Genomic DNA, 26,395 nt, shown 5'->3' on the forward strand with positions numbered 1-26,395 from the left:
GAGCCAATTTTTGAAAATTGGTGGCAATCGGAGGAGGTCCCAGATGATTGGAAAAAGGCAAATATAGCTCCCATATTTAAAAAAGGGAAGAAAGAGAACCCGGGGAACTACAGACCAGTCAGCCTTACTTCAGTCCCTGGCAAAATCATGGAGCAGGTCCTCAAGGAATCCATTTTGAAGCACTTAGAGGAGAGGGCATCCTGTTTATCCTTTTTAACAACTAGCACAACATTAGCTTTCTTCCAGCAGGGCTTTGGAGCTGTGCAAAAAGCTGCAGCTCCACTGCTCCAGAGCTGCTCCGGCCTCCACTCCAAAGCCCTGTCTTCCAGTCTTCTGGAACTTCCCCATCCTCCAAGTTTGATTGAAAATCAATGTTAATGATCCAGCAGGCTCCTCAGACAGCTCTTTTTTAAAAACTCTCTGATGGATGTAATCCGGACGTGCTGATTTAAAAATGTCTAACTTTAGTAGCTGCTGTTCGACATCCTCCTGAGGTACTAGTGGAATGGAAAGAGTGTTATATGATATAACTACATCATCTGTGTTTTTTCCCTATTACAGAACAGAATAATTTTGTGAACACTTCTGTGTTTTCTGCACTATTATTGATACTTTTACCATTTCCATCTAATAATGGACCAATACCAGTTAGAATTCTTTTTGTTCCTAATATATTTAAAACATTCCTCCTTATTGTCCTTAATTCTGCTGACCATAGATTTCTCCTTTTGTTCCTTTCTTCTCTTATTAATTTTCTGTAATTGTTTGCTTCTGATTTATATTCATTACTATGAACTTCCCCTTCCTTCCATTTGTTTATATATTTATTTTGTATACCAGCCTTCAGTTCCCCTCTAAATCAGTATTTTTAACTAGCACAGCCCATCTTCCTCAATTGTAGGATTGTGGCTTTTTTTGGGCATCTAGAAAAGTGTTATTAATTCCCAAATATCATTCACATTTTTCTGATTCTTCCTCCCAGCTGATTTGGCTAATAATTGTTTCCAGCTTTATAAAATTGGTTCCTTTTAAAGCATCAAGTATGTGTATCACTGATCTATAATTTATTCTGCCTCCACATTATAAATGTGATCGACTTATGATCATTTGTTCCTAAGCTACTGTATATTTTTAGTTCTGTGATCACTTCCTCTTCATCAAGACAAGGTCTAATATAGAATTTCCCCCATGTTGGATGCAACACTTTTTTAATTGGGAAATTCTCATCTACAGTGTTTAGAAAGGCAGGCAGCCCCTGGGCCAGCAGCAGCAGTTTGGGTGTGTGGGAGGGAGCTCAGGGCTGGGGCAAGGGGTTGGGCTGCGGGGCGGCGCTTACCTCTGGGGGGGCTCCCTGGCTCCTACCGGCATGTCCCTGCAGCTCCTAGGCAGAGGGGCAGGGGGCTCCGAGTGCTGCAGTACGCCGCCCCTGTACCTCCCATTGACTGTGGTTTCTGGCCCATGGGTGTTGCAGAGCTGGTGCTTGTGGCAGTAGTCCCTCTGGCCATCCCTGCACCTAGAAGCTGCAGGGACATGGCGGTCAGAGCCAGGAGCCTGCCAGCCCCACCAGCCTCACACACAAACCGCCCCTAGCACAAGTCCCAGCCTGCGTGCCTCCGGGGTGGGGCAGAGGTAGGGGTGTGAGGCAGCACTTAGATTAGGGGAGGCACCCTGGCTCCCACTGGCATGTCTCTGCAGCTCCTGGGCGGATGGGCAAAGGTGCTCTGTGCCCTTCCTGCCCCCCACAGGCACTGCCCCCCACAGCTCCCATTGGCTGCGGTTCCTGGCTGATGAGAGCTGCAGAGCCAGCACTTCTGGTGGGAGCAGTGCTCAGGGCTCCCTTTCCCTCTAGGAGCTGCAGGGACATGCCGGTGGGATCTGGGAGCCTTCCAGCCCCACGCACTCTCCTGCCCTTCCTGCACTAGCGCCAGCAGGGGTCCTGGGCTGTATGTTGCCGCCTGCCCTGCCCCACCCTCATGCACCAGCAGGGGTCTTAGGTTTGCATCCCCCCCCCCACCCCAATAGCTGCACCGTCCACCCTCCTGAGCACCCACAGCCCCCTGCTCCAAGTTTTTAGGGGTATATAGTTAAAAAAAAAAAAAAAACTATGACTAAAACGTAGCCTTAGTTATGAACTGAAAAGCCTCTTCTCTGACTTGACCTCTCTCACCACTTCTTGATGGCCTGCTCCTTTCGGTACTGATGTTTCCTGAACCTGGCTGTCAAGGAACTCCTCAGCTTCTCTTATTCTTAGTAGTATCTCTACTTGTTCCTCTAATCCAAGAACCTTTTCTTCCAGCACAACCACCAACTTTCATTTCATGCACAGGAAGCCCCCTCTGGTATCAGGCAGGAAAGAAAACATGGCTAAATCCATTGCAGAACACCATCATGTTTCATTGTTACATCACTGGTCACCTTGAAATCACACACAAAGCTGAACCTTGCAGGAAAGCCTCTCTAAAATCCTCCAAAAGTCTTTTTGTTAGCTGCCTCTGTTCGTGGCTTTCAAGTTCACTTAGCAAGTGCCTTTTTATACCAAATCTCCCTGCTTAGCTCATCTTTGCTTCCACCTCCTCTCTGCTATGAAGAGATTGACCACTCAGAGACATCAGACAGCAGGGCAGATGGCAGCTCTAAGGGTCAGAGACATGCAGCCCTTTCCAAGGCACCAATCAACAGATCTGTCTCAGAGGCTTACTGTGAGGTCCATGTCCCAGCTATGCAGTGTGTACACACAAGTAAACAAACAACCCATAGACAGACCAAATGCACCACTCACCAAGTCTCACTACCTCCAAGCACAGAGTCCACAGTTGTGCCCTCCAAAATTCACGTTAGCTGCCTCTCTTCACTTAGAGGAGCATAGACTCATAGGTACAAACCAACAAGTATATAAGACCTGTTTGAAGTCTGAATAAACAAATATAATAACAGCTAGAGGAGAACTGTTAGGTACCCATTTTGCTCTTCCCTTATATCTTACTTAATAATTTTCTCAGGCACTGGTGTACATCGGTCCCTTCTATTCTCTGCCTATAGTATGTAATATTCTTGTCTCCTGTGGGCTGTAATAGTAGGTATAATTTTAGTTGTTGGGTTTAGTGTGGGTGGTGGTGATGGCCTGTGATATAAGGGAGGTCAGACAAATGATCTGATGGTCCTTTCTGGCCTTAAACTCCATGACTCTGCAACAGTTCCCAAGAGCATACTTGCTAATCACAATATAAGAGGTCAAGTCCTGGCATCTATGGAAACCTGTTTAAGAAAAAGGAAGCAAAGTACAAGAAAAAGTGCCAATTTTTGTCATGAAACAAGATTAATAGTGGGGTGCCCTGCGGATCTGCGCTAGGACTAGAATGCTATGTTTATGCTCCAAAAGAGGAGGTGACAGTGAGATGAGAGAACGTATTGACCTAACATTTTTGGTTAGTCAACACTAGAGAGGAGTTCCAGAAGGACCCAACCAAATTAACTCAACCCAACTCATGGCTATGCAATGAGAAATGAAGTTCAGTATGGGGAAGTGCTAGATAACATTCACTGGAAAGAACAGTTCAGGCTCTGTATGCATGCTGCTGGCTTCTGAATTAGTTATGTCTTCAGTAGGTGCCAGGAGTAAATCTCGATATCTGTGCGCAGCTCAGTGCATAGGAGCCACCAAGACAGTGAATATGTTAGCGTTTATCAAGGCAGTGATAGAAAATACTATGGAAAACATTATATTGGAGTGACATTTCCCAGGGTACAATCTGGACTGCTGAATCACTATGTCCCCTTAAATCTCCAACCTGGGGTGCCTTTTACACTGTTGTGACAACAAACCATTCCTGGTCCTGCTCTCACACAGCCTCTGTCATGCAAAATCACTCCCAGCTGAATTACATGAATGCTCAAACCAGCCACTCATGAATTTCATACAGGGCGACACCAGCAAACTCCCAGTCCCAGACTTGTCCCCAGAAGTGTGCATCTTGTACTGCCCAGCTCTCTCCTTCTGGACAATACAAGCTCATAGAAAGTCCATCGTTTCATCAATGGAAAATGATCTGCACCAGCGCTGTTATCTCAAGTGGAGGTTCCCAAACAAATACTGTTTTAGGTAAAACAATAAAAGTTTATTAACTACAGAAGGATAGGTTTGAAATGATTGCAAGTAAAGAGGCATAAAAGTCAGAATTGGTTACAAAGAAAATAAAAGGTAAAATGCAAACTGATATCTAATTTAACAAGCAAAGTGAATTGAAAAGCAAAAGGTTTTCTCACCACAAGCTTACAGATGGCTGGATTGCTTCAGCCAGGACCTTCCCTGAGTTTAATGATGCTTCCTTTGTCTTTCAAATATTGTTGGTGTCATGACTAGAGATGAATGGAGAGAGGTGATTTGGGAGCCTGTTTTTCTCATTCTTATACCCTTCTCCCCTCTTGGAGGATCACCCCCAGCTGGGTTCAGGCGACAGTCACTCTGTTTGCACAGAAAACCCCCAACTGTTTCAGTGCCAGTATGTGAAGTTCTCGCTCACACCCTTCTTCCTGCCAAAGAATGGCCATGTAACCAGATGATAGCCCATGATAATCTATTTGATTATTCTGATATCTGGCCGGGACATCAGTGTGTCTTTTGTCTCTGAAAAACTGGTTTGGGCCTGCTTCTCTAACTTTGGAACATGTCACAGCAATGTTCTACATTAGAATCTTATAACCTTACACACAATGTTGGTACACAGGTTTTACCAGAACAATAATGTTCAGCACATTGAGTTTTGAAATGATAACTCACAAGGCATACTTTGTATAAAATTTATCATGCTCTTGTAAAAAGGATATATAGGGGTACAATCTGTCACAATGGGCTATTACAGAAACTTAAGGGCAGGTTCTCACCTGGAACATTATGTTCAGTTTTGCTCATCACAAATCAAGCAGAGAAATAATAAATAGAAAAGGTCTACAGAAGAAGAAAACTGATAGATCTATCACAGAACATTCAGTTCAATAAGAGCTGAAAAAAGGCTACCCTTACTTAGTTTTCAAAGTAGGTGGGAAAAGAGAAATGCTCACTACCGTAATGAACTCCTAGTAATCCATTCCCAATAATACAAGTATAAAAGGCCATTCAAAATTAAAAAGTGGCCAATTTAAAATTGATGCAGTGGAAGAACTGTCTTACACAATTAACCTGTAGAGTGCACTGCTGCAATAAACTATTGAAATAAATCACTTCAGGCTTGGTTTGAAAATGTAACAGACACCTACTAGCTGGACAGCTATATCTACCAACTAGAAAGTATTTCTGTCTTTCTCTTTATCTAATGCCAGCTAACAGACACCTTAATAAGAAATTAGCAAACAAAAACTCTGTATAGTGAATCATAGAATATCAGGGTTGGAAGGGACCTCAGGAGGTCTTCTAGTCCAACTCCCCCACTCAAAGCAGGACCAATCCCCAACTAAATCATCCCAAGCCTGACATTAAAAACCTCTAAGGAAGGAGATTCCACCTCCCTAGGTAACCCATTCCAGTGCTTCACCACCCTCTTAGTGAAAGAGCGTTTCCTAATATCAAACCTAGACCTCCCCCACTGCAACTTGAGACCATTGCTTCTTGTTCTGTCATCTGGTACCACTGAGAACAGTCTAGATCCATCCTCTTCGGAACCCCCTTTCAAGTAGTTGAAAGCAGCTATCAAATCCCCCCTCAGTCTTCTCTTCTGCAGACTAAATCATCCCAGTTCCCTCAGCCTCTCCTCAGAAATCGTGCTCCAGGCCCCCTAATAATTTTTGTTGCTTTCCGCTGGACTCTCTCCAATTTTTCCACATCCTTCTTGTAGTGTGGGGCCCAAAACTGTACTGCAGATGAGGCCTCACCAATGGCGAATAGAGGGGAATGATCACGTCCTCGATCTGCTGTCAGTGCTTCTACTGATGTAGCCCAAAATGCTGTTAGCCTTCTTGGCAACAAGGGTACACTGTTGACTCATATCCAGCTTTTCATCCACTGTAACCCCTAGGTCCTTTTCTGCAGAACTGCTTCCTAGCCATTCGGTCCCTAGTCTGTAACAGTGAATGGGATTCTTCCATTCTAAGTGCATCCTTTACACTTTGTCCTTGTTGAAGCTCATCAGGTTCCTTTTGGCCCAATCCTCTAATTTGTCTAGGTCCCTCTGTATCCTATCCCTACCCTCCAGTGTATCTACCACTCCTCCCAGTTTAGTGTCATCTCCAAACTTGCTGAGAGTGCAGTCCATGCCATCCTCCAGATCATTAGTGAAGATATTGAACAAAACCGGCCCCAGGACTGACCCTTGGGGCACTCGGCTTGAAACCAGCTGCCAACTAGACATGGAGCTCAACTACCCGTTGAGTCTGATGATCTAGCCAGCTTTCTATCCACCTTAGAGTCCATTCATCCAGCCCATACTACTTTAACTTGCTGGCAAGAATACTGTGGGAGACCGTATCAAAAGCTTTGCTAAAGTCAAGAAATAACACGTCCACTGCTTTTCCCTCATCCACAGACCTCTGTTATTTCCTCATAGATGGCAATTAGGTTAGTCAGGCATGACTTGCCCTTGGTGAATCCATGCTGACTGTTACTGATCACTTTCCTCTCTAAGTGCTTCAGAATTGATTCCTTGAGGACCTGCTCCATGATTTTTCCAGGGACTGAGGTGAGGCTGACTGTCCTGTAATTCCCCGGATCCTCCTCCTTCCCTTTTTTAAAGATGGGCACTACATTAGCTTTTTTCCAGTCATCTGGCACCTCCCCCGATCACCATGAGTTTTCAAAGACAATGGCCAATGGCTCTGCAATCACATCTGCCAACTCCTTTACCACTCTCGGATGCAGTGCATCTGGCCCCATGAACTTCTACTCATTCAGTCTTTCTAAATAATCCCGAATCACTTCTTTCTTCATAGAGGGCTGGTCAGCTCCTCCCCATACACTGTGCTGTCTAGTGCAGCAGTCTGGGAACTGACCTTGTTTGTGAAGACAAAGGCAAAAAACCCATTGAGTACATTAGCTTTTTCCACATCCTCTGTCACTAGGTTGCCTCCCTCCATCAGTAAGGGGCCCACACTTTTCTTGTTGCTAACACACTTGAAGAAACCATTCTTGTTACTCTTAACATCTCTTGCTAAGCTGCAGCTCCAAATGTGATTTGGCCTTCCTGATTTCACTCCTGCATGCCTGAGCAATATTTTTATACTCCTCCCTGGACATTTGTCAAATCTTCCTCTTATAAGCTTCTTTTTTGCTTTTAAGATCTGCAAGGATTTCACTGTTAAGCCAAGCTGGTCGCTCGCCATATTTACTATTCTTTCTACACATCGGGATGTTTTTTTCCTGCAACCTCAATAAGGATTCTTTAAAATACAGCCAGCAATCCTGGACTCCTTTCCTCCTCATGTTATTCTCCCAGGGGATCCTGCCCATCATTTCCCTGAGAGAGTCAAAGTCTGCTTTTCTGAAGTCCAGGGTCCATATTCTGCTGCTTTCCTTTCTTCCTTGTGTCAGGATCCTTAACTCGACCATCTCATGGTTACTGCCTCCCAGGTTCCCATCCACTTTTGCCTCCCCTACTAATTCTTCCCGGGTTGTGAGCATACAAGTTGATATCTAGATTATTCAGCCATCTAACTGCTGCATTATCGAGTATAGCATGGTCTTGCAGTTCACCTTACAATCTTCTAGTTGTTTGACTATATGCATTGCTGCCCTGCAGTCATTCTTGTAAAGATTGGGCTAAACCAAATTTATGTATTGTAGCAGCCATGATGGCTATTCCAGGAACAGTCCAAGATTTGCGTCCCAGGTTGCAAACGAGTGAGTGTAAATTTGGGCTTCCGAAGTTCACCAGCATGCCTGGATTGAGATTGTTGTTGCTCATGTGCTGGTCCTGTTGTCCCTCTGTTTTCCCATTTGCCTTTTTTCTGTTTCAAGGGGGTGGGGGAATGGATGCAATGAGCTCTGAGTGTTTCTGGCAGCAAGAGGAGTGTTGGGGAGAGCAGGAGACAGCAACCCATGTGTGGATGGTAGTTTTACTCAGCTCAGGAGCTGAGATTTTAATGCTGTACCAGCCCTTAGTCTGGAGATTGATTTTTTTTTTTTTTTTTATCATGGGGACACTATATAAGTGGCAGTAACACTTGTCTTCACAGAATTAAGGATCCTGTAACATTCAGATCTGCCTCGGCCATTATTTCAGTGAGTGCTCTATAGACGTTACACTGGGGAGGAAATGAAGCTGGTGGTGTTCAAATTCCTGAGGTTTACAGCAGCTTCTCCTGTCTCTAAAGTGGGATTTTAGCAGCAGATTTGTTAGGTATGGGGATCTGCTGTTCGGGTATTAACAGAGAAGGGCATGATCACTTCTACTTGCTTATGTATTTCAAGGATGCTCTCAGAGTATCAATTCATGCCTTTGATATGTTTAGATTTTATGCTGTGTTTTTGATCAAGCCCACCAAGTACAATACTGAAAGGAAGAAAATTAACTTCATATATAGTTTTAAAGGGAAGTGACCAATCTTGGCTGTATGCTTTATGTTTCAGAGTGAGTTTCTGTATGTAGAACTGCCCCCTTACCTGGGGCTGTGCTCTCTGAGCGTTCCTTGTAAGAGCTTTACCTCATCTTTAAACCTACAGCATCCTCCAAGGGTTTGTTGATATGCTCACTTGGTTTGGCTGGGGTATCATCTTGTGGCTGAAACCCGTGAGGTTTTACCAGACCCCTACATCTGCCTAATATCTGGCCTGCCCTTACTTCTGAAGCAAGACCCATTTGAGATGTAGAATCCAAAGCATAGGAAGTGGAGCTGGCTTTCCTATATGACTGGAATGAAATCGCTAGTCATGTTGGCAGTAAGGTGGGTACTCATGTCCCATTGCTGTTTCTTGCCCAACCCCAGTGACTTACTGAAACCTTAATTACTTACGAGCCTTCTCCTTAGTGGTTGCACTTTTAGAGTGCCCCGGAATTACCGACAGTCAAACAATTTGTATTTTCAGAGCCTAGCCAAAGTGCTCAGATCTGTCTGCAACAGATTTCAGTTTTCCAGAGTCAGTAAATATCTCTGGGAGAGGGTGGGTATTTGAAGGTTGGTTTCTTCAAGTGGGGAGAAATGGACCAAGAAAGCCGGAGCATCTGGTGTTAAGAGGTTAGTGTTTGGGCATTTGAACATGGGCTGCAGAGGATTAATGGGAGCACGATGAGTAAATTCTAATGGCTATAGAAAGTTCCAGAAAGCTATTGGGAGATATGGTGATATAAAAGGAAACAATTGGGTGGCACTTCAAATAGGAAAAATCAAAGACAACTTCTTGGTGATCATTTGTAAATATCATTCTTTGAAACCCTCATGATAAACAGTTGCTTAAGAATTCAACATTTTTGCTAACTGAGAAGCAGAGTCAACAATCTGGAAAGTTAGTGTTCATCCCAAATCCAGACACTGGAACAACCCTCTCTGAAGTCTGATCAATGCTTTTTCTTTTTAGGTGGATTCTGAAGAACCTGTTTTTGAGGCAGTTATAAATTGGGTGAAACACTCAAAAAAGGAACGGGAGGACTCCTTGCCAGAGCTGCTGCAGTACGTGCGCATGCCGCTTCTTACCCCACGCTACATCACAGATGTCATAGACACCGAGGTATAAACAGCACAGTGATCCTGTGATATAGAAAGGTTAAGAGTCAATATTATTATTCCTTTGCATCCCATAGTTCAGCCCCACATATCTCAACAGGACACACTGGGGACTCTTTCCATACTGTTTCCCTTCAGCGATGGCCTATAATTAAGGCTATGTTTTAGTCACGGGTATTTTTAGTAAAAGTCATGGATAGGTCACGGGCAGTAAACCATGGATGTGATCTGTCCATGACTTTTACTATATACCCCTAACTAAAACTTGAGGCAGGGGGCTGTGGGGTGATCTGGGATAGCGGTCTGGGGGTGCTGGAGGGAGCAGGTTGCAGTACACAGCCCAGGACCTGTGCTGGGGAGGGAGGGGCGGGTAGGCCCTCGTTGATGCTGGGTGGGAAGGGTTGGTGGGGCTGGCAGGCTCCCGGCTCTGACTGGCATGTCTCTGCAGTTCCTGGCGGGGGGTGGCCAGGGTGGCTCTGTGCACTGCTCTCAACACAAGCGCTGGCACTGCAGCTCCCATTGGCCAGGAACCACAGCCAGTGGGAGCTGCGGGGGCTGTACCTGCAGGCATGGGAAGCGTGCAGAGCTCCCTGGTCCCTCCACCTTGGAGCTGCAGGGACATGCACTCCGCCCTGCACTCCAAGCCCCAGCTCTGAGCCCTCTCCCACGCACTCAAACTTCGGCTGCTGGCCCGGAGGCTGCCCATGTTGTTTCCTGCGGCAAACTACATTAGAATGGTTCACTGGTATAATGAAATTGATCTAAAACTAATATTATTATCCTGATGCCAATCCCCAGCATAGACATAGTTGAACTAATTTAAATATTGCTTAAATTGTTTTATCTTAGTTTGGTAATTTACTCGGTCTTGTTTGTTCTTCCACAGTTAGGGAGCCCTGCAGTATCTGGCACTGTGCAGGTTTTTGGCCTTTTTTCGTCTGTAGCACTTGCAGCCTTTCTCTGTTGCCAGCAGGTCATCATGCAAGCCAGAGTTTTAATGTCATTTAAATCCAGTGGAACTGGTTCTAACATGATTGTTTCTAGGGAATTTAAAAGAAATCAAACATACAACATATGCATGTTTTCTCCCAGCCTTTTATACGATGCAGTTTGCCGTGCCGAGACCTTGTAGATGAAGCTAAGAAATTCCACTTAAGGCCTGAGCTCCGGAGTCAGATGCAGGGACCCAGGACCAGAGCACGTCTAGGTGAGCAACAAAGGAAAAGACACTCAGGAGGTTCTCTGGGACATTGCCAGGTATTGTATTTAGATGCTTGTCTAGTGCCTTCTGACTGATGATCTCAGTGCTTCACAGATACTAATGAGCTAACTCTCATAACCCTTTGGGAAGCAAGTAATAGTCCCATTGTACAGAGGGTGGAAACAGACAGAGAATGGAAGTGATTTGTCTCAGAACAAACACTGAATTTGTGACAGAGCTGGGAATAGAGACCAGATCTCCTTAACTTCCAGTCCTGTGTGTTAGTGACAAGACTGTCTTTCCCCTCAAAGTCGTCTATGCTTCTAGATGTGTATGCCAACATGGTGAGAGAGTTTCTTTCTACCCCTTTACCCAGATCATTAAAAACACCAGGGAGGTAGGAAGTGAAGAGATACCTCAGTGTTAAAGAGCAAAAATAAGCTCTTTGTCTCTCTTTGACACATGCTTTAGCAAGCGCCCTTCTTGCTTGAAGTTACGATCTCTCTTTCTGACAGGTCTGCAGAGTTGAGCTCAGTTCATTGCAGTGTAGTTAGAGTTCAGTTGCTCTTGGCAGTCCTTTTGCAGGGGAAAAATGCATTTCAGCTCTCTCGACAACTCCCACCCAGGAACTATTATAATCTAGTCTGACCTCCTGCATAACATAGGCCATAAAATTTCACCCAGTTAACCCTGCAGAAGACAAGAGTGAGGGGGGATTTGATAGCAGCTTTTAACTACCTGAAGGAGGGTTCCAAATAGGATAGAGCTAGGCTGTTCTCAGTGGTGGCAGATGACGGAACAAGGAGGAGTAGGGGAAGTCATAGAATCATAGAATATCAGGGTTGGAAGGTGCCCCAGGAGGTCATCTAGTCCAACCCCTTGCTCAAAGCAGGACCAAGTCTAGGTTGGATATTAGAAAAAACAATTTCACTAGGAGGGTAGTGAAGCACTGGAATGAGTTACCTAGAGAGGTGGTGCAATCTCCTTCCTTAGAGGTTTTTAAGGTTCGGCTTGACAAAGCCCTGGCTGGGATGATTTAGTTGGGGTTGGTCCTGCCTTGAGCAGGGGATTGGAATAGATGACTTTCTGAGGTCTCTAATCTTCTATGATTCTATGACTCAGACCCTCCAGCCCTGCAGTGTCCTGGGATCCTGGGTCTGAGCCCTAGGTTAGCATATTTGCTGTGTGTATGCAAGGGGGGTTTGGCTTGAGCCTTGCCTGAGACCTGGGCTTAAATTGCTGCATAGACATACACTCAGAGAACAGGCAGAAATCAGACAGAAATGGGAGAGAGCTCTGTGGAGCTTTGGGATAAAATACATGCTTCAAAATCATTTGCTTGTTTACATAGTTTTAAGGTGACTGCAAAGGAAGAAATAGTTTGATTTTTTTCCCCCCTTCTCTGTGATGTACAAGGAAGGATTAGGCAGAATATTTAGGATTTTTTCTTTTCAGGGCTTGGCTATCCTTGTTTTACTTGGCACTATTATGGACAACTGGGTAAGTAGTAGGATGATGATGGAATGAGTAGCAAGGAGGTGAAATTGGGCAACTGAGTGGGGGAAGAGATTTTGAAACGATTACACTGTTCTTTGATGTATTTATTTACTTATTTAACTCAAACTACTGACAAAATAAGTTTCCTTGTTAAAGATCCAACACTGCTCCCCTTTAAGTAGGGGCTCAACAGGCTCCCACTCCACTAGTCTGCGCCTTCAAGAGACCTCCAGAAAAAAACAGAAGAGGAAACATTATATTCTTGATATTTCTAAGCTAAACAGAACAGGCAGGAAAAATCCTTTCAGGCCTTCTTTGTACATGATAAAGAAGCAAAAAGGGCACAGAACTCTTTTCTTTCCTTTATAGGAGAAATATTCAACACAATTAACTTCATGGTCTCCTGAAAATGACTTTATTTGTAATTTAATATTTTCAGAAAATAGTTCTTCCCCCAAATCATTCCCTCTGCCTTTAATTATGAGTATTTTGTAGCTGACTTGCTTCCTTCTATCAGGATAGGTCTCCTACTGTGCTTCAGTGGGGGTAGCTAGGTAGGTACAGCAGCAACTGGTTGCATGAGGAGGGGATAGGGCATTGATGCTCACAGTGAAACGGTGAATGAGGGAGGGTGTTCTCTCTGGCCTGCATCTGAGGGGTAACTTAGATGATGAGAAAGGAAAACATTCTTGTGAGAATAAGCTAGGAGGAGCATGCACCCTCCACCAGCCACTTTTAAGTGTGGGGAAGGCTGAATATTTGTCTGTATGGAGCGGGGAGGGAGACAAAGAGCAGTGACAGCAATATTCAGCTAAAGAGGGAGCTGTGCCCCATCATTCCTGGCACAGACCATCCTTCCAGGATGGATCCAAAAATTTCCTTAAAGGATTCTTTCTAGGTGACCTTTTGGTGGCAGAGGAATTAACTTGACTCTGGACTTTTCTTCTACAGGGGCTAACGAGGTTCTGCTAGTGATTGGAGGCTTTGGTAGTCAGCAGTCACCTATTGACGTGGTGGAAAAATATGACCCAAAGACCCAGGAGTGGAGTTTCTTGCCGGTAAGGAATCATCTGCTTTCCCACATTTTTCAACACCAGTGTGTCCTGCAAATGTAATGGATCAAAACACTGATAGGTCTAAACATTCTGGTAAGGGGATAATTGCTTAGTGTTCCCCATATGGACTGTCAATTCTCTTCCGCTTAGAATTGGAGATTTATATTCAGAGGGACTGCTGAGGTTTAGATGTTGCCAGAAGTATTAATGATTCAGCATCCTTCCTCCGCTTGACTGAGATTTGCACCGGTGCCCCAACTCAGTACCAAGAGCTCTTTGCTGCTTGTGGGACTGTCTTTTAGGTGAGATATTAAATTTAGATCCCAAGCTCTTATGGCTGTTAAAAATTCCTCTGAAACTTTTTGCAACTGTTTGTATGAGTTTCTGTGTTCCAGCTTGGATGATTGTAATCTACCTCCTTAAATTACGTCTGCAGTTAGATTCTGTATTCTCCATTTCCTCTCCTAAGCTGTTGTGTAATGTTGCTATTAGCTGTTAAACAGCTGCCACACTTGAGTCTGTATTTCAGTGGTGAAATGATGCTAGTGTATAAATAGTGTGTAATAAATAAGAGAAGTTTGTAGAGCACAGTAAGATCTGTGGAGGAAAGATGCCACTATTTGATGGTCATTAGTCTTAATATTGATAACATAGACATATCAGGTTTTTTGGAAAGATTAATTACAATATTATCTCAGGAAATATACATTGAGAAAAATGTCTTCATAGATTAATAGATTTCAAAGCCAGAAGGAACCATTGCATAACACAGGCTGTGTATCTTTCCCAAAATAATTCCTAGAGCAGATCTTTTAGAAAAACATCCAATCTTGATTTTAAAATTGTCAGTAATGGAGAATCCACCACAACACTCAGTAAGTTGTTCCAATGGTTAATTACTCTTGCAGTCAAACATTTACACTGTGTTTTCAGTCTAAATTTTCTCTAGCTTCAACTTTCAGCTGTTGGATTGTTTTTTATCTTTCTCTACTAGATTGAAGAGCCCATTCTTCTTCAAAATGAGTGTCCCTGTGGGTGCTCCACTCCGTGTGTTGGTGCGTCCCTGTGCCTTCGCTCGGAGATTTTTCAGCAGTACTCACACAGGCCGTGCATGCGCGGTGCCTGCCTCACGCGCCCACCGTGTCTCAATAGCACACATGCATGGCCAGTCTTCTCAATTCCTTCTCTACTGTCCCTGGCCTGAAAGCAATTTCTTTGCTTTTAGCTAGTCTAGTTAGTTTTACACAGTTTTACCCTGTATTTAGTCAGATACGTTTTATTTTTCCTTTCCCAGTCCCTCAAAACAAACAAACAAAAAAACTCAGTTTTTTTTCTTCCTTCCTGTTTTTCCTGTCAATTCATAATCTGACTGGTTCACCAGGTTTTAAGTGCTGCACTACATGCAGAGACACCATCCCTATTTCGGATGGCCACTCTCAATGTGTTCGCTGCTTGGGGGAGTCCCACATCCCCCAGAAATGTATCTACTGTAGCAAATTAAAAGTTGGGGGTAGGGATAGCTCAGTGGTTTGAGCATTGGCCTGCTAAACCCAGGACTGTGAGTTCAATCCTTGAGGGGGCCATTTAGGGAACTGGGGTAAAAATCTGTCTGGGGATTGGTCCTGCTTTGAGCAAGGGGTTGGACTAGATGACCTTCTGAGGTCCCTTCCAACCCTGATATTCTATGATTTTATGAAAAGACAGAGACTTCAGGCTCAAGTTAATATTAATGGAAAAGTCCCTCGTACCTGCCTCCAAACCAGGTGCGGATTCCTGAGCGACACAGAACCCTCCTAGGTCAGCAAAAGAGTAATAAAAAAAAAAGGCAAAAAAACAACCACCTGCCTTGCCTCACAAAGACTTATCACTTCCCAAACGATCTCCAAGCAGGTTTATCTCCTCAGTGCCGACCACTCCATGGCTCAGCACATATGAAGCGCCAGGCACCTCTGGCACTGCACGTACCCTGGCTGCTTCCAAGGCACACCGTCCCGATGCCAGGGCTTCAGGCTTAAAGTTGCCTGCCTCTTCTCATGCAGCACTGAGCAGCACCCTGAAAGACCCGGTGCCAATTCAACTGAGCCTGCCCATGTCACAGCCTAGTGCAGTTGCTACTGTGGCACCGGCACCTCAAGCCACTATTCCTGCCCCTACGGCACAGCAGCATTCAGGACCACCTGACCCATGGCATCACAATTGCAGCTAACAGAATGCACTCTGGCTGCAAACGCTGCGGCACCACAGTTTGTTCATTCAAGGGATTTGCTGGTATCACTGACCCTACAGTTCCCTCTGCTTGATACTGATCTCTAACCAGACCTATCAATGTGGCCCCGACAGCTCCTGTTCCCTTTCACTTCTCTAGTTATGAGGACTGATGTTCAGGGAGGTTTTTCACCATACCATTCCTCCCAATTCCAGACCCCAGTCAGCATGGGACACAGGAGATCAAGATCTTCATACACCAAGGACCTACCACCCTGGTATGCACACCCATGGATGGGACCACCCATGCCATTTCCCAGATAGTAGCATTAATGGGGTCCCTGGGAATCATACAGGAGACACCATGGTGACCGACACAGCCCCAGAAAAGGTGACACCGCATCTCCTCTTGAACCTGTGCATACATCTGCGACTGAACTACAGGAACAACCTGCAGTGCTGCACGCAGAAGAAGAGGCATCTGACCCCTCTCCAAACAATATTAATTAAGCCACCATCCCCACTGGATGAGGCTATTATGCCCCCACATCCAACAACAGTGGATGATTTTTCTAATTTTCAGGATCTCTTCAAAAGAGTGGCTAATGAATTTAAGATTACCCTGGAGGAAGTATCTGAAAATCAGCATGAGCTGACAGACTTCCAGTGCATCTAAGATTGCTCTCCTATTAATGCACCATTATGGATCCTGCCAAGAATATCTGGCAAACACCGGCCACTATAACACCTGCTTGCAAGCTAGCAGACTGGAAATACTATGTCTGTTCCAAGAGCTCAGGAGTTCCTTTTCATGCACCGAGCACCAAATTCACTGGTAGTTGAAGCAGCTAACCAAAGGAACAAACAACAGCATCTCCCATCCACCTCCTTTAACAAAGACGGTACAGTAACTCCTCACTTAACGTTGTCCTGATTAACGTTTCGTTGTTATGTTACTGATCTATTAGGGAACAAGCTCATTTAAAGTTGCACAGTGCTCCCTCATTATGTTGTTTGGCAGCTGCCTGCTTTGTCCTCTGCTTGCAGGATTCTCTGGAAGAGAGCAGCCCCTCCTTGTGGGGATTAGAACCAGGGGGGCTGCCCCCCATCAGCTCCGTTAAATTCCCTGTAAGGTGTGTGACTCAGCAGCTGCCTAGCAGCAACTCAGGTGGCCCTCCCCCCACTGCTGTGCTGCTTCTGCCCTGCCCTCAAGCTGCTCCCAGGAGCTTCCTTCTTGTGGAGGGAGAGGGGTACTGATATCAGGATGTCCCCCTGCTCCTGCCTCTCCCTCCTCCCCCATTCCTTACTCCCTCTCTCCAAAGTGGGGAGGGGGGACAGGGCTCAGAGACAGAAAGGAGGGAGGTTGCTGGAAGCTGTTGCTTCCTGTCTGAACTGGCTGATCTGCTTAAAAGGGCAACATACTTGAAGTGGGGTCCGTGTACTTAAAGGGGCAGTGCATCTCTCGCTCTCTCTCTCTCACTCATGCACGCATCCCCCAGCAGTTTGGAAAGTCAGCACCTGTGCAGCCGTGCATCTGTTGTCAGGAGGAGGGAGTGGTGCGCTCCAGCTGGATAGCATGGGCTCATCATCATGTTCAGTTTTTGCAGGGAAGTGTTTGCAGCCTCTGCCCTGCATCTATTGTGTTTCCTCCCTCCTGCCTCTGTCCATGCTGCCTTGTAGAGTGTGAGGCTACATTAACAACAGCGTATTAACCCTTGAGGGCTCAGCCGAGTGCTAGTTCATCATTTAGCAGCAAGGCATTCCCTGGGAAATATCCTACCCTCTTACTCAACCAAGCATCACAATCATTCATTGCTGTGTACAAAATTAAACTCTTTGTTTAAAATTGTTTAAAACATATACTGTATGTGTATATAATGTCTTTTGTCTGGCGAAAAAAATTTCCTTGGAACCTAATCCCCCCTATTTACACTAATTCTTATGGGGAAATTGGGTTCCCTTAACATCGTTTCACATAAAGTCGCATTTTTCAGGAACATAACTACAACATTAAGTGAGGAGTTACTGTAAAAGGTTGGGCCTACTTGGTTGAAAAGTTTGTGTCATCCACACTACAATTCAGGGTGGCTAATTACATGGCCCTATTGGCCAAATGTGGCCACAGAAATTACAGGAAACTCATGGACTTTATTACCGATATTCCTGAGGACAGGAGCCAGCAATCAAAGCCATAGTCTTAGGGGCATTGCAACAGCAGTCGTGATGCGTTGGGCCTCATGGGTTCCATCTTATAGATTCATAGACTCTAGGACTGGAAGGGACCTCGAGAGGTCATCGAATCTAGTCCCCTGCCCTCATCGCACGACCAAATACTGTCTAGACCATCCCTGAAAGACATTTATCTAATCTACTCTTAAATATGGATGGAGATTCCACAACTTCCCTAGGCAGTTTATTCCAGTGTTTAACCACCCTGACAGTTAGGAACTTTTTCCTAATATCCAACCTAAATCTCCCTTGCTGCAGTTTAAGCCCATTGCTTCTTGTTCTATCCTTAGAGGTTAAGGTGAACAAGTTTTTTCCCTCCTCCTTATGACACTCTTTTAGATACCTGAAAACTGCTGTCATGTCCCCTCTGTCTTCTCTTTTCCAAACTAAACAAACCCAATTCTTTCAGCCTTCCTTCATAGGTCATGTTTTCAAGACCTTTAATCATTCTTGTTGCTCTTCTCTGGACCCTGTCCAATTTCTCCACATCTTTCTTGAAATGCGGTGCCCAGAACTGGACACAATACTCCAGTTGAGGCCTAACCAGCGCAGAGTAGAGCAGAAGAATGACTTCTCGTGTCTTGCTCACAACACACCTGTTAATGCATCCCAGAATCACGTTCGCTTTTTTTGCAACAGCATCACATCTTTTTCTTTCTCACACAAGATTCAGAATACTGTGGAAGATCTCCTCTTTGATGGAGACAAATTATTCACCACAAAGACCAACAAAGTGTTGTATACCATGAAGGACTCCAGAGCAATGCTCAGGTCCCTAGACATCCACACACCATTGACTAGAAGGAGACAATATAGGTATCAGCGATATCAATGTCCACGATATCCAACCTTCACTCAGCAACACCAGAGGCCATATGATCACCAAAAGCAACAACACCAGAGACCTAGGTACCAATGTCGCTGCTCCACTCTGTCGACTCCCAACCCCCTCTACCTAACAAGCAGGTTTGAAGCCTTGCTCAAGGGTATAGAAGACTTCCCCCCCACTCCAGTGCTCATATTACCTACCCATATTGTTGGGCACTGCTTGCTACTTTTTTTACTACAAATGGCAGAACATTACTACCGACAAATGGGCCTTAGAGGTTATCAGAATGGGTTACTCCATTCCCTTCCTGTCTATACCTCCCATGTATGTCATCCCTCTTCAGGAACCCCTCTCATGACCACTTGCTCCACCAAGAGGTACAACATCTCCTGCAAATAGGAGCCCGATCAGCACAAAGAAAAGGGGTTTTACTCTTGTTATTTTTTAACAGAAAAGAAAAATAGACGATGACAGCCAATTCTCGACCTCAGGTGACTCAACAAGTTCATCAAAAAGCAAAAATTCGAAATGGTTACCCTCACAACCATAATTCCAGCGCTGGAGCAGGGAGATCGGTTTTCAGCCCTTGACCTGCAGGACGCCTATTTTCATGTAACTATACATCCTGCCCACAGGCATTTTTTCCGCTTTGTTCTGGGCTCACAGCACTACCAGTACAGAGTTTTGCCCTTGGGCCTCTCAATAGCTCCCCACATCTTTTCCAAAATTCTCACGGGGGTAACGGCTCATCTAAGGAAAAAAGGAGTCATAATTTTACCTTAACTGGATGATTGCCTCCTCAAAGTGCAGCGTCTTGAGGAGGCCGTTTGATCCACCCAGATGACTGTCAACTGTTTCCAGGGTCTTGGCCTACATATAAACGAACAAATCTACATTGATTCCTACCCAACAACTGGAGTTCATAGGTGCACACCTCGATTTGTTAACAGGACTCGCATCTCTCCCATTCGACAGATTCAACACCATAAGAAATCTGATCACCAAGTTGCAGAACAACCCTCAGATCACTTTCTGAGACTCCCTACAACTTCTGGGCCATATGGCCTCTTGTACTTTTGTGGTAAAAAATTCACGCCTCTGTATGTGGTGCTTCCAAGGCTGGATGACCAATGTCTACAGACCAAATGTACACGGTCTAAACAGACTTCTATCCATCCCTACCAAAGTCAAGGACTCACTCATGGATTCTTCCACACAATCTCTGCTCTGGAGTCTCATTCCCACAGGACTCCCCCTCCATTATAATTACTACAGATACGCCCCCAACCGAAGCTTCTTTACACATAAACCTAGAACTACGAGCAGTCTGCAACGCTTGCCTCCAATTCCTACCCTTCATCAAAAAACCAAAACAGGATCAAGACTGAAAACATCGCCTGCATGTTTTATCTAAACAGACAAGGAGAAGCTCGATCTCATCTCTTTGCACCAAAGCTATGAAGCTTTGGAATTGGTGTCTCCAACACAATATCTAGTTTTCAGCTTCTTACCTACCCGGTTCTTTAAACACTGCCGCGGACGAGCTCAGCAGACCATTTTCCCTAGATCACGCATGGGAGATAAACAAGACCGTCCTACACAACGTATTTAAAATATGGGATTACCCAAAACTGGAGCTTTTTGCAACCGCAAAACCAAGTCTCCGGAATCCTGCTCCAGAGCTGGCCTAGGGAAACACTCCTTGAGGGACACGTTCATGATCCAATGGAGCGGCAAATCACTGTACACATTCCCCCCGCCCCCGATGCCACTTCTACACAGAGTGTTGCTCAAAATACGGACCAGCTGTGCCAGGGTCATACTAATAGCCCCTGTGTGGCAGGCGTGGTATGCTTTTCTTACCAGGATGTCGATTTGCCAGCTGATTCCGCTGTCCCTTCTTCTGAACCTATTCTCAAAGCGGTTGACTACACCACCCCAGCCTCTTTATCATGAAAGTGTGACTTAAAAATGTAGATTTTTTTTAACATAACTGCACTCAAAAATAAAACAGTATAAAACTTTAGAGACTAAAAGTCCACTTGGCCCTACTTCTTTTTCAGCCAGTCGCTAAGGTAAACAAGTTTGTTTACATTTACGGGAGATACTGTTACCTACTTCTTATTTATAATGTCACCAGAAAGTGAGAACAGGCGTTTGTATGGCACTTTTGTAGCTGGTGTTGCAAGGTATTTACGTGCCAGATATTCTAAACATTCGTATGTCCCTTCCTGCTTTGGTCACCATTCCAGAGGACATGCTTCCATGCAGATGATGCTCATTTAAAAAAATGATGATTAATTAAATTTGTGACTGAACTTCTTTGGGGAGAATTTTATGTCCCCTGCTCTGTTTTACCAGCATTCTGCCATATATTTCATGTTACAGCAGGTTCAGATGATGACAGATGTCAGATGATGACAGTGGCTGTGGTTTGCACTCTAGGCTAATGGGGGCTGCGGGAAGCGGCGGCAAGCGCATTCCTTGGCCTGCGCCGCTTCCTGCACCCCCCCATTGGCCATGAGCAATGAACCGGCCAATGGGAGCCGTGATCGGCCGAACCTGTGGATGCGACAGGTAAACAAACCGGCCCACCAGGGGCTTTCCCTGAAAAAGTGATGGACCAGCTTTGAGAACCACTGCTGTAGAGCACTCTTCCTTTTGTTGAAAACACGTGTGTTTTGCCTCTGCAGAGCTAAAGTTGAGTCTAGAGTTCCATTTTAAGCCTCTCTCTAACTACTGATTGGAGCAACTGATTTGTTTGTAAATGTCAATGTTTACTATAGGGCAGGCAAAGTCGTTGGGTTTTTTTTTTTGTTTTTTTTTACGATCTGGGAAAAGTGTTGGATTCCAGACGTTTGTGTGCTGCTTAATTAAAATGGGCTGTGTTCTAATGTGTCGTCCCCCTTCTTCTCTCCTCCCATGCCCCGCCCCGTGCCCCAACAAGTAAATCTTAACTTATTTTTGGCTTCCTTGTTCTCAGTTGTGGAAAATGTGAAGAACTCCCAATTTTATGCACAGCTGCAACTCCTTATGTACTTGAGAGTAGGGCTTTTTTTAAATCACAGGAAAGGATTATATAGGAATCTTGATATTTTAGCCATAGAGATTAGTAAAGGATTAGGGTAGAGAAGCCAGTTTCATTATCCAGGAAAATGCCATTCCTGCTTGCTACTATTTTCTGTGAGCTAGAGGACAACAGATGTTCTCCAAGATCAGAAAAGGAGAAAGGAGTAGGGGAGAGGGAGGAAGAGAAAAGGTAAGGGGGAGAAATTAGGGACTGAACAGGGAAATTCCAGGGCAAGAGAGGAGTGGTGGAAGTATGCTGTCTCTCCTGCAACACTAAATCATAACCCTCTGTGTGATGTGATTACAGGGCTGTATACAGGGCTGCATTATTGCTGATTTGTTTTAAATTGCTACATAAGCTCTGCATCCAAAAAAAAAAAAATATATATATATATATATATTTAAACCTGCAAAGGACTTTATCGGATTGGGCTTCTGACCTTTTTGCTCCTTTTAAGATGGATAAAAAAAAGGAATGGAAGGGTTTTTGTTTGTTTCTGGCTTTAAAAAAAAATTATTTTTATTTTTTTTACCTCAGAAGTATCTATCAGGAGTGTCAACTCTGATCTGCCCTGGTTTTGCTGAGTGTCTCAGAGCATGTGCACTATCTGCTTTCCCACCTTAATTGCAGGTATGAGGTTGGGGAATTGTAAACAAAATACATCCTTTCTCCAAAATATTAATATGTTGTTGAAGTTAAATAGCTGTTTGTTTTTAGTTTTTAAGTTTTTAACAGATTAAAAATCCCTTCTCTCAATTACTATAACTTTCGGTTTCTTATGATGTCATCTCATCACTAAGTCTACAGTCACCACAGAGTGTGTCTACACAGCAACTAAACACCCGTGGCTTGGGTGTCTGGGCTCAGGACCTTGTGGGGCTGAAGGGTCCCAGACCTAGGGCCCAAGCCTGGACATCTACACAGCAATGAAACAGCCCGAGCCCTGGGAGTCTGAGTGAGTTGGCGTGGGCCAACCACAAGTTTTTCTTTGGTGTATAGACATACCCTCAGAGCCTAGACAGAACCTGAATTTCTATTATAGGAAAAGAAACAAGGGAAAAAACTTACAAAAAACCATTCACATTCTTCTTTTATCCATTGTAAAGAATTTTTTTAAGAAAAGGCTCTAGCCCTATTCTTTCCTTTGCAGGTCACCATTAAGTCTCATATGCCCCAGGAAAAAAAATCAAACTATGAATGGAAATTGAGCCATGAAGTGATGTTTTGGAGGTGCCAGGACTCAGGACACCTGAGTTCTGTCCCCAGCTCTGCTACTATTACACACTGGATTTTGCTCACCTCTCTGTGCCTCAGTTTAATTATCTGAAATGGGGATAGTGATACCTTCTTTTTAATCACTTTTTGATCTGCTGATAACAAGCACTGTATGAAGGCTAATTATTACTATTATTTCATTAACTGAGTGTGCAGAGACACTCTCAGGGAGCTGTAGTTTCAGTGTGGCTTGCCCCATTCATCTCAGTGGGGCCTTAAAACTGTGAAGTTTATTGATGATCATTTAAATGTCAACAGTAACTATTTCACCACTGATATTGTAACAGAGAGACCTTGCTAACATGCATGTTTGTTGCTGAATGTAATGGGAGAAAGTGGAGAGAGGACACTGGAGGAACTAGTGGCTCCTGGGATGGAGAATGAGGAACATTACTCCCCAAATGTAAAGCCACCTCCACCCCTACCAAGTGGGGGGAGGTGGGAGAAGGGAGGAAGGAGCTGCATTTCCTACCTGGAAGAGCCTGGATGCCATGAATTCCCAAATCCCATTCTGCTCTGGGGGTGAAACCCCCAAGATGTTCCCTACACGTCTGCCAAACTTTCCAGCTTTTCCTCTTGACAATTACTACAGTGCTGACAAGTGGTGGGAATGCAAACGTCTCCGGAACGTTGAAATTTTGGGGGCAACAGAAAGTAAACTGAATTTAATTGCAGAATAAATAGTGCAAAGGATATTGGACTGGGAGGTGGGAGCGCTGAGGGGGAGACATAGGGAAGGGGATCCATACACACAGATCCAGGATTCCTACATATAATTTTCACCCAGTATGCCACATAGAATTGAGGGCTTTGGCTATATGAACAGGTCCCTTTCAGTGTAAGAGCAAAAAGAGATGGAATAATCTAGAGAGACTCTGATCGTTTTGAATATATTGGTGTCATTTTCTGTCTTTGACACTTCTTCAAATGTGTTAGAGCATCACCCGTAAGAGGCGCTATGTTGCCACGGTGTCCCTGCATGATCGGATTTACGTGATTGGGGGATACGACGGCCGCTCCCGTCTCAGCTCTGTGGAGTGCTTGGATTATACGTCGGATGAGGATGGCATCTGGTACTCAGTGGCTCCAATGAATGTTCGTCGAGGCCTGGCAGGGGCCACTACCCTAGGAGGTACACTTTGATCAGCACTTGTCACAGAGGCCACTCAGGTCCATTGCCAGCATGAAATACAGTGTGTCAGCACCTTCTGAGGGTAGGTAGCCGATAAGGGAAGAGGAGTAACTGTTTGGAGATTGTATCCCTCAGCATTTGGAGTTTGAGATAGAAAATCACTTGCCCATTAACCGTAAGAGCAGCCCTTCCTCTTCTTCATCCTAAGAGTATGTGTTTCTAGCTCCAGGGAGCGGGAATCTTCCATTCTATACCCTGAAGTTCAGAATTCATCTCCCAGGCAGTTGTTAGAAACATGCTGCTCCCAGAGACCAACTTCTGTGTGTCCCAGCTGGAAGTCACTACTGGGACCTGGTGCTAACTAGGGTGACCAGACAGCAAGTGTGAAAAACCAGGACAGAGGGTGGGGGGTAATAGGAGCCTACATAAGAAAAAGACCCAAAAATCGGGACTGTCCCTATAAAATCGGGACATCTGGTCAGCCTAGTGCTAACAGATTGGCCCCGTTCCCCCTCTCTCGGCTGGGAGCACCTTCAGGGCCTGTATTGATTCATTTGCTGCAGTTTAACATGTTTTTAAACATTTGATGAAATGTCATTTGCAGGGAACAATTTGAATATAACCAATACATGTAGATATTTTTCAGTAAAACTGTATGAGGGAATATAGCTAAGGAATGCCTTTGGGCTGGTATTTATGCAGCAGGTTTCAAGCATAGTGTGTTGCATCTTTTAAATATTCATTCTAAGGAAGTGCTGATGTAACATCAATGAATGGCAGTGTCCAAGTGACCCTAAGCCTCTTCTGTGCACAGGGACACATGTACATGGTGTGCATGAAATAGTATAAAGGGTGGGAAGTGCTGGAGAGGGAAGGGCATGTGTGTGTATTCATGTCTCTCTGAATCTGCTCCCTGTATTATGTTGCAGATATGATCTACGTTTCTGGTGGTTTTGATGGAAGCCGACGTCACACCAGTATGGAAAGATATGACCCAAATATTGATCAGTGGAGTATGCTGGGAGACATGCAAACAGCTCGGGAAGGAGCAGGACTGGTTGTAGCTAATGGTGTTATCTACTGCCTCGGTAGGTGACCTTAGGATCCATCAGCATTCTGCAACTATTAGTGTTCCACCCAGAATTCAGGGCAAATACCATCTATAACGGGCTCCTGGGATGTGCAGAATACAGCCTAAAAGAGAATCCCAGTTGTTGAATACTTCGCTCTCCTGAGATATTAGGTAGCTCAGTCAGCAGACAGATTTCTCACATAGTCACTGCTGAGGAGACATGTTGATGGCTTGTACTGAAGCCATGGGAGGTGTGCTGGGCCATGTGCCAGCTGAGATATGAAGAAGTTGGGGGATGTGTACTTGCTGGAACGTGCAGGCTGAATGTTGTGAGTCCCAGATGGAGAATGGTCTTAAACTCTTAAATGAGTTCATTCTTTGGATGCTTCTCCATGGCCCTTGGTCAAGGCAGCGCCATGGCTTTGTTTTCTGACCACCCTTGTCATGGTCCTATTCTAGGGGAATCTCGTGTCTCACACTGTCTGCTACATTTTCACTTACTGCTCCATCCTAGGTTTCCCAACCTTCCCTTGTTCCCTTCTTCTCCTTGCCCTCTGGGCTGGTACCACAGTGTTCTTCCCCTGCTGAGACAGTGTGACATGGCCACTTTGTATACAATTTCCTGAAAAAGTTGCAATGGCTGCCTGTGCCTTCCAGCTCAGGTCATCCCCAGCCCCTGCTGTCTGTGGCCTCCAGAACTTCGATCCCTGCCTGGTGCAGGCTAGATTCTGTGTTTCCTTTTGTTCAGCCTTGCAAGGTGCTGTGAGTAGTGTTGCTCACACTGCCAAGGAGTCACTAAGCCAGAGCCATCGGGGATGGAGCAGACACAGGCATTGCAATGTTCTCTTTGCAGAAACAGTGATTGGAGTTGAACCCACTGTTTGTTCCCATGTTGTTTCAGGTGGCTATGATGGGCTAAACATCCTGAACTCTGTAGAGAGGTATGATCCTCACACTGGACACTGGACAAATGTCACCCCAATGGCCACCAAGCGCTCAGGTGAGAACTCCGATATGCAGGGTGCACTTCTGGATTGAATAGAGCAATGATTTCTGCCCTGCCTTCATATCCTGGAGGCCATCATATATCTGCTGGCCTGTGGCGCTTAGCACTGTTATAGATGCACAGCGATCCTAGCAGCAGTCCTTACGCAGCCCTGGGTGACCGTTGACTTAGCTCCACAA

General features: G+C 45.0%; 1 protein-coding gene across 5 annotated transcripts in view; it reads left to right on the forward strand.

Moving 5' to 3' along the window:
• Window positions 1-26,395, forward strand: part of KLHL12 (kelch like family member 12) — a 230,533-nt gene that overhangs the window by 23,587 nt on the left and 180,551 nt on the right. For all 5 annotated transcript variants that reach the window (XR_007774757.1, XM_050956221.1, XM_050956222.1 and 2 more), the window contains 6 exons: window positions 9,500-9,649; window positions 10,738-10,852; window positions 13,295-13,401; window positions 23,943-24,138; window positions 25,068-25,226; window positions 26,112-26,210. Coding sequence is in view for 4 of the 5 variants with exons in the window: in XM_050956221.1 (XP_050812178.1) it covers window positions 9,500-9,649; window positions 10,738-10,852; window positions 13,295-13,401; window positions 23,943-24,138; window positions 25,068-25,226; window positions 26,112-26,210 (826 nt within the window). In the remaining variant the exon portion in view is untranslated. The remainder of the gene's footprint in view (window positions 1-9,499; window positions 9,650-10,737; window positions 10,853-13,294; window positions 13,402-23,942; window positions 24,139-25,067; window positions 25,227-26,111; window positions 26,211-26,395) is intronic.

The sequence above is a fragment of the Gopherus flavomarginatus genome, chromosome 5, assembly GCF_025201925.1.
Source record: "Gopherus flavomarginatus isolate rGopFla2 chromosome 5, rGopFla2.mat.asm, whole genome shotgun sequence".
NCBI classification, from domain to species: domain Eukaryota; kingdom Metazoa; phylum Chordata; order Testudines; family Testudinidae; genus Gopherus; species Gopherus flavomarginatus.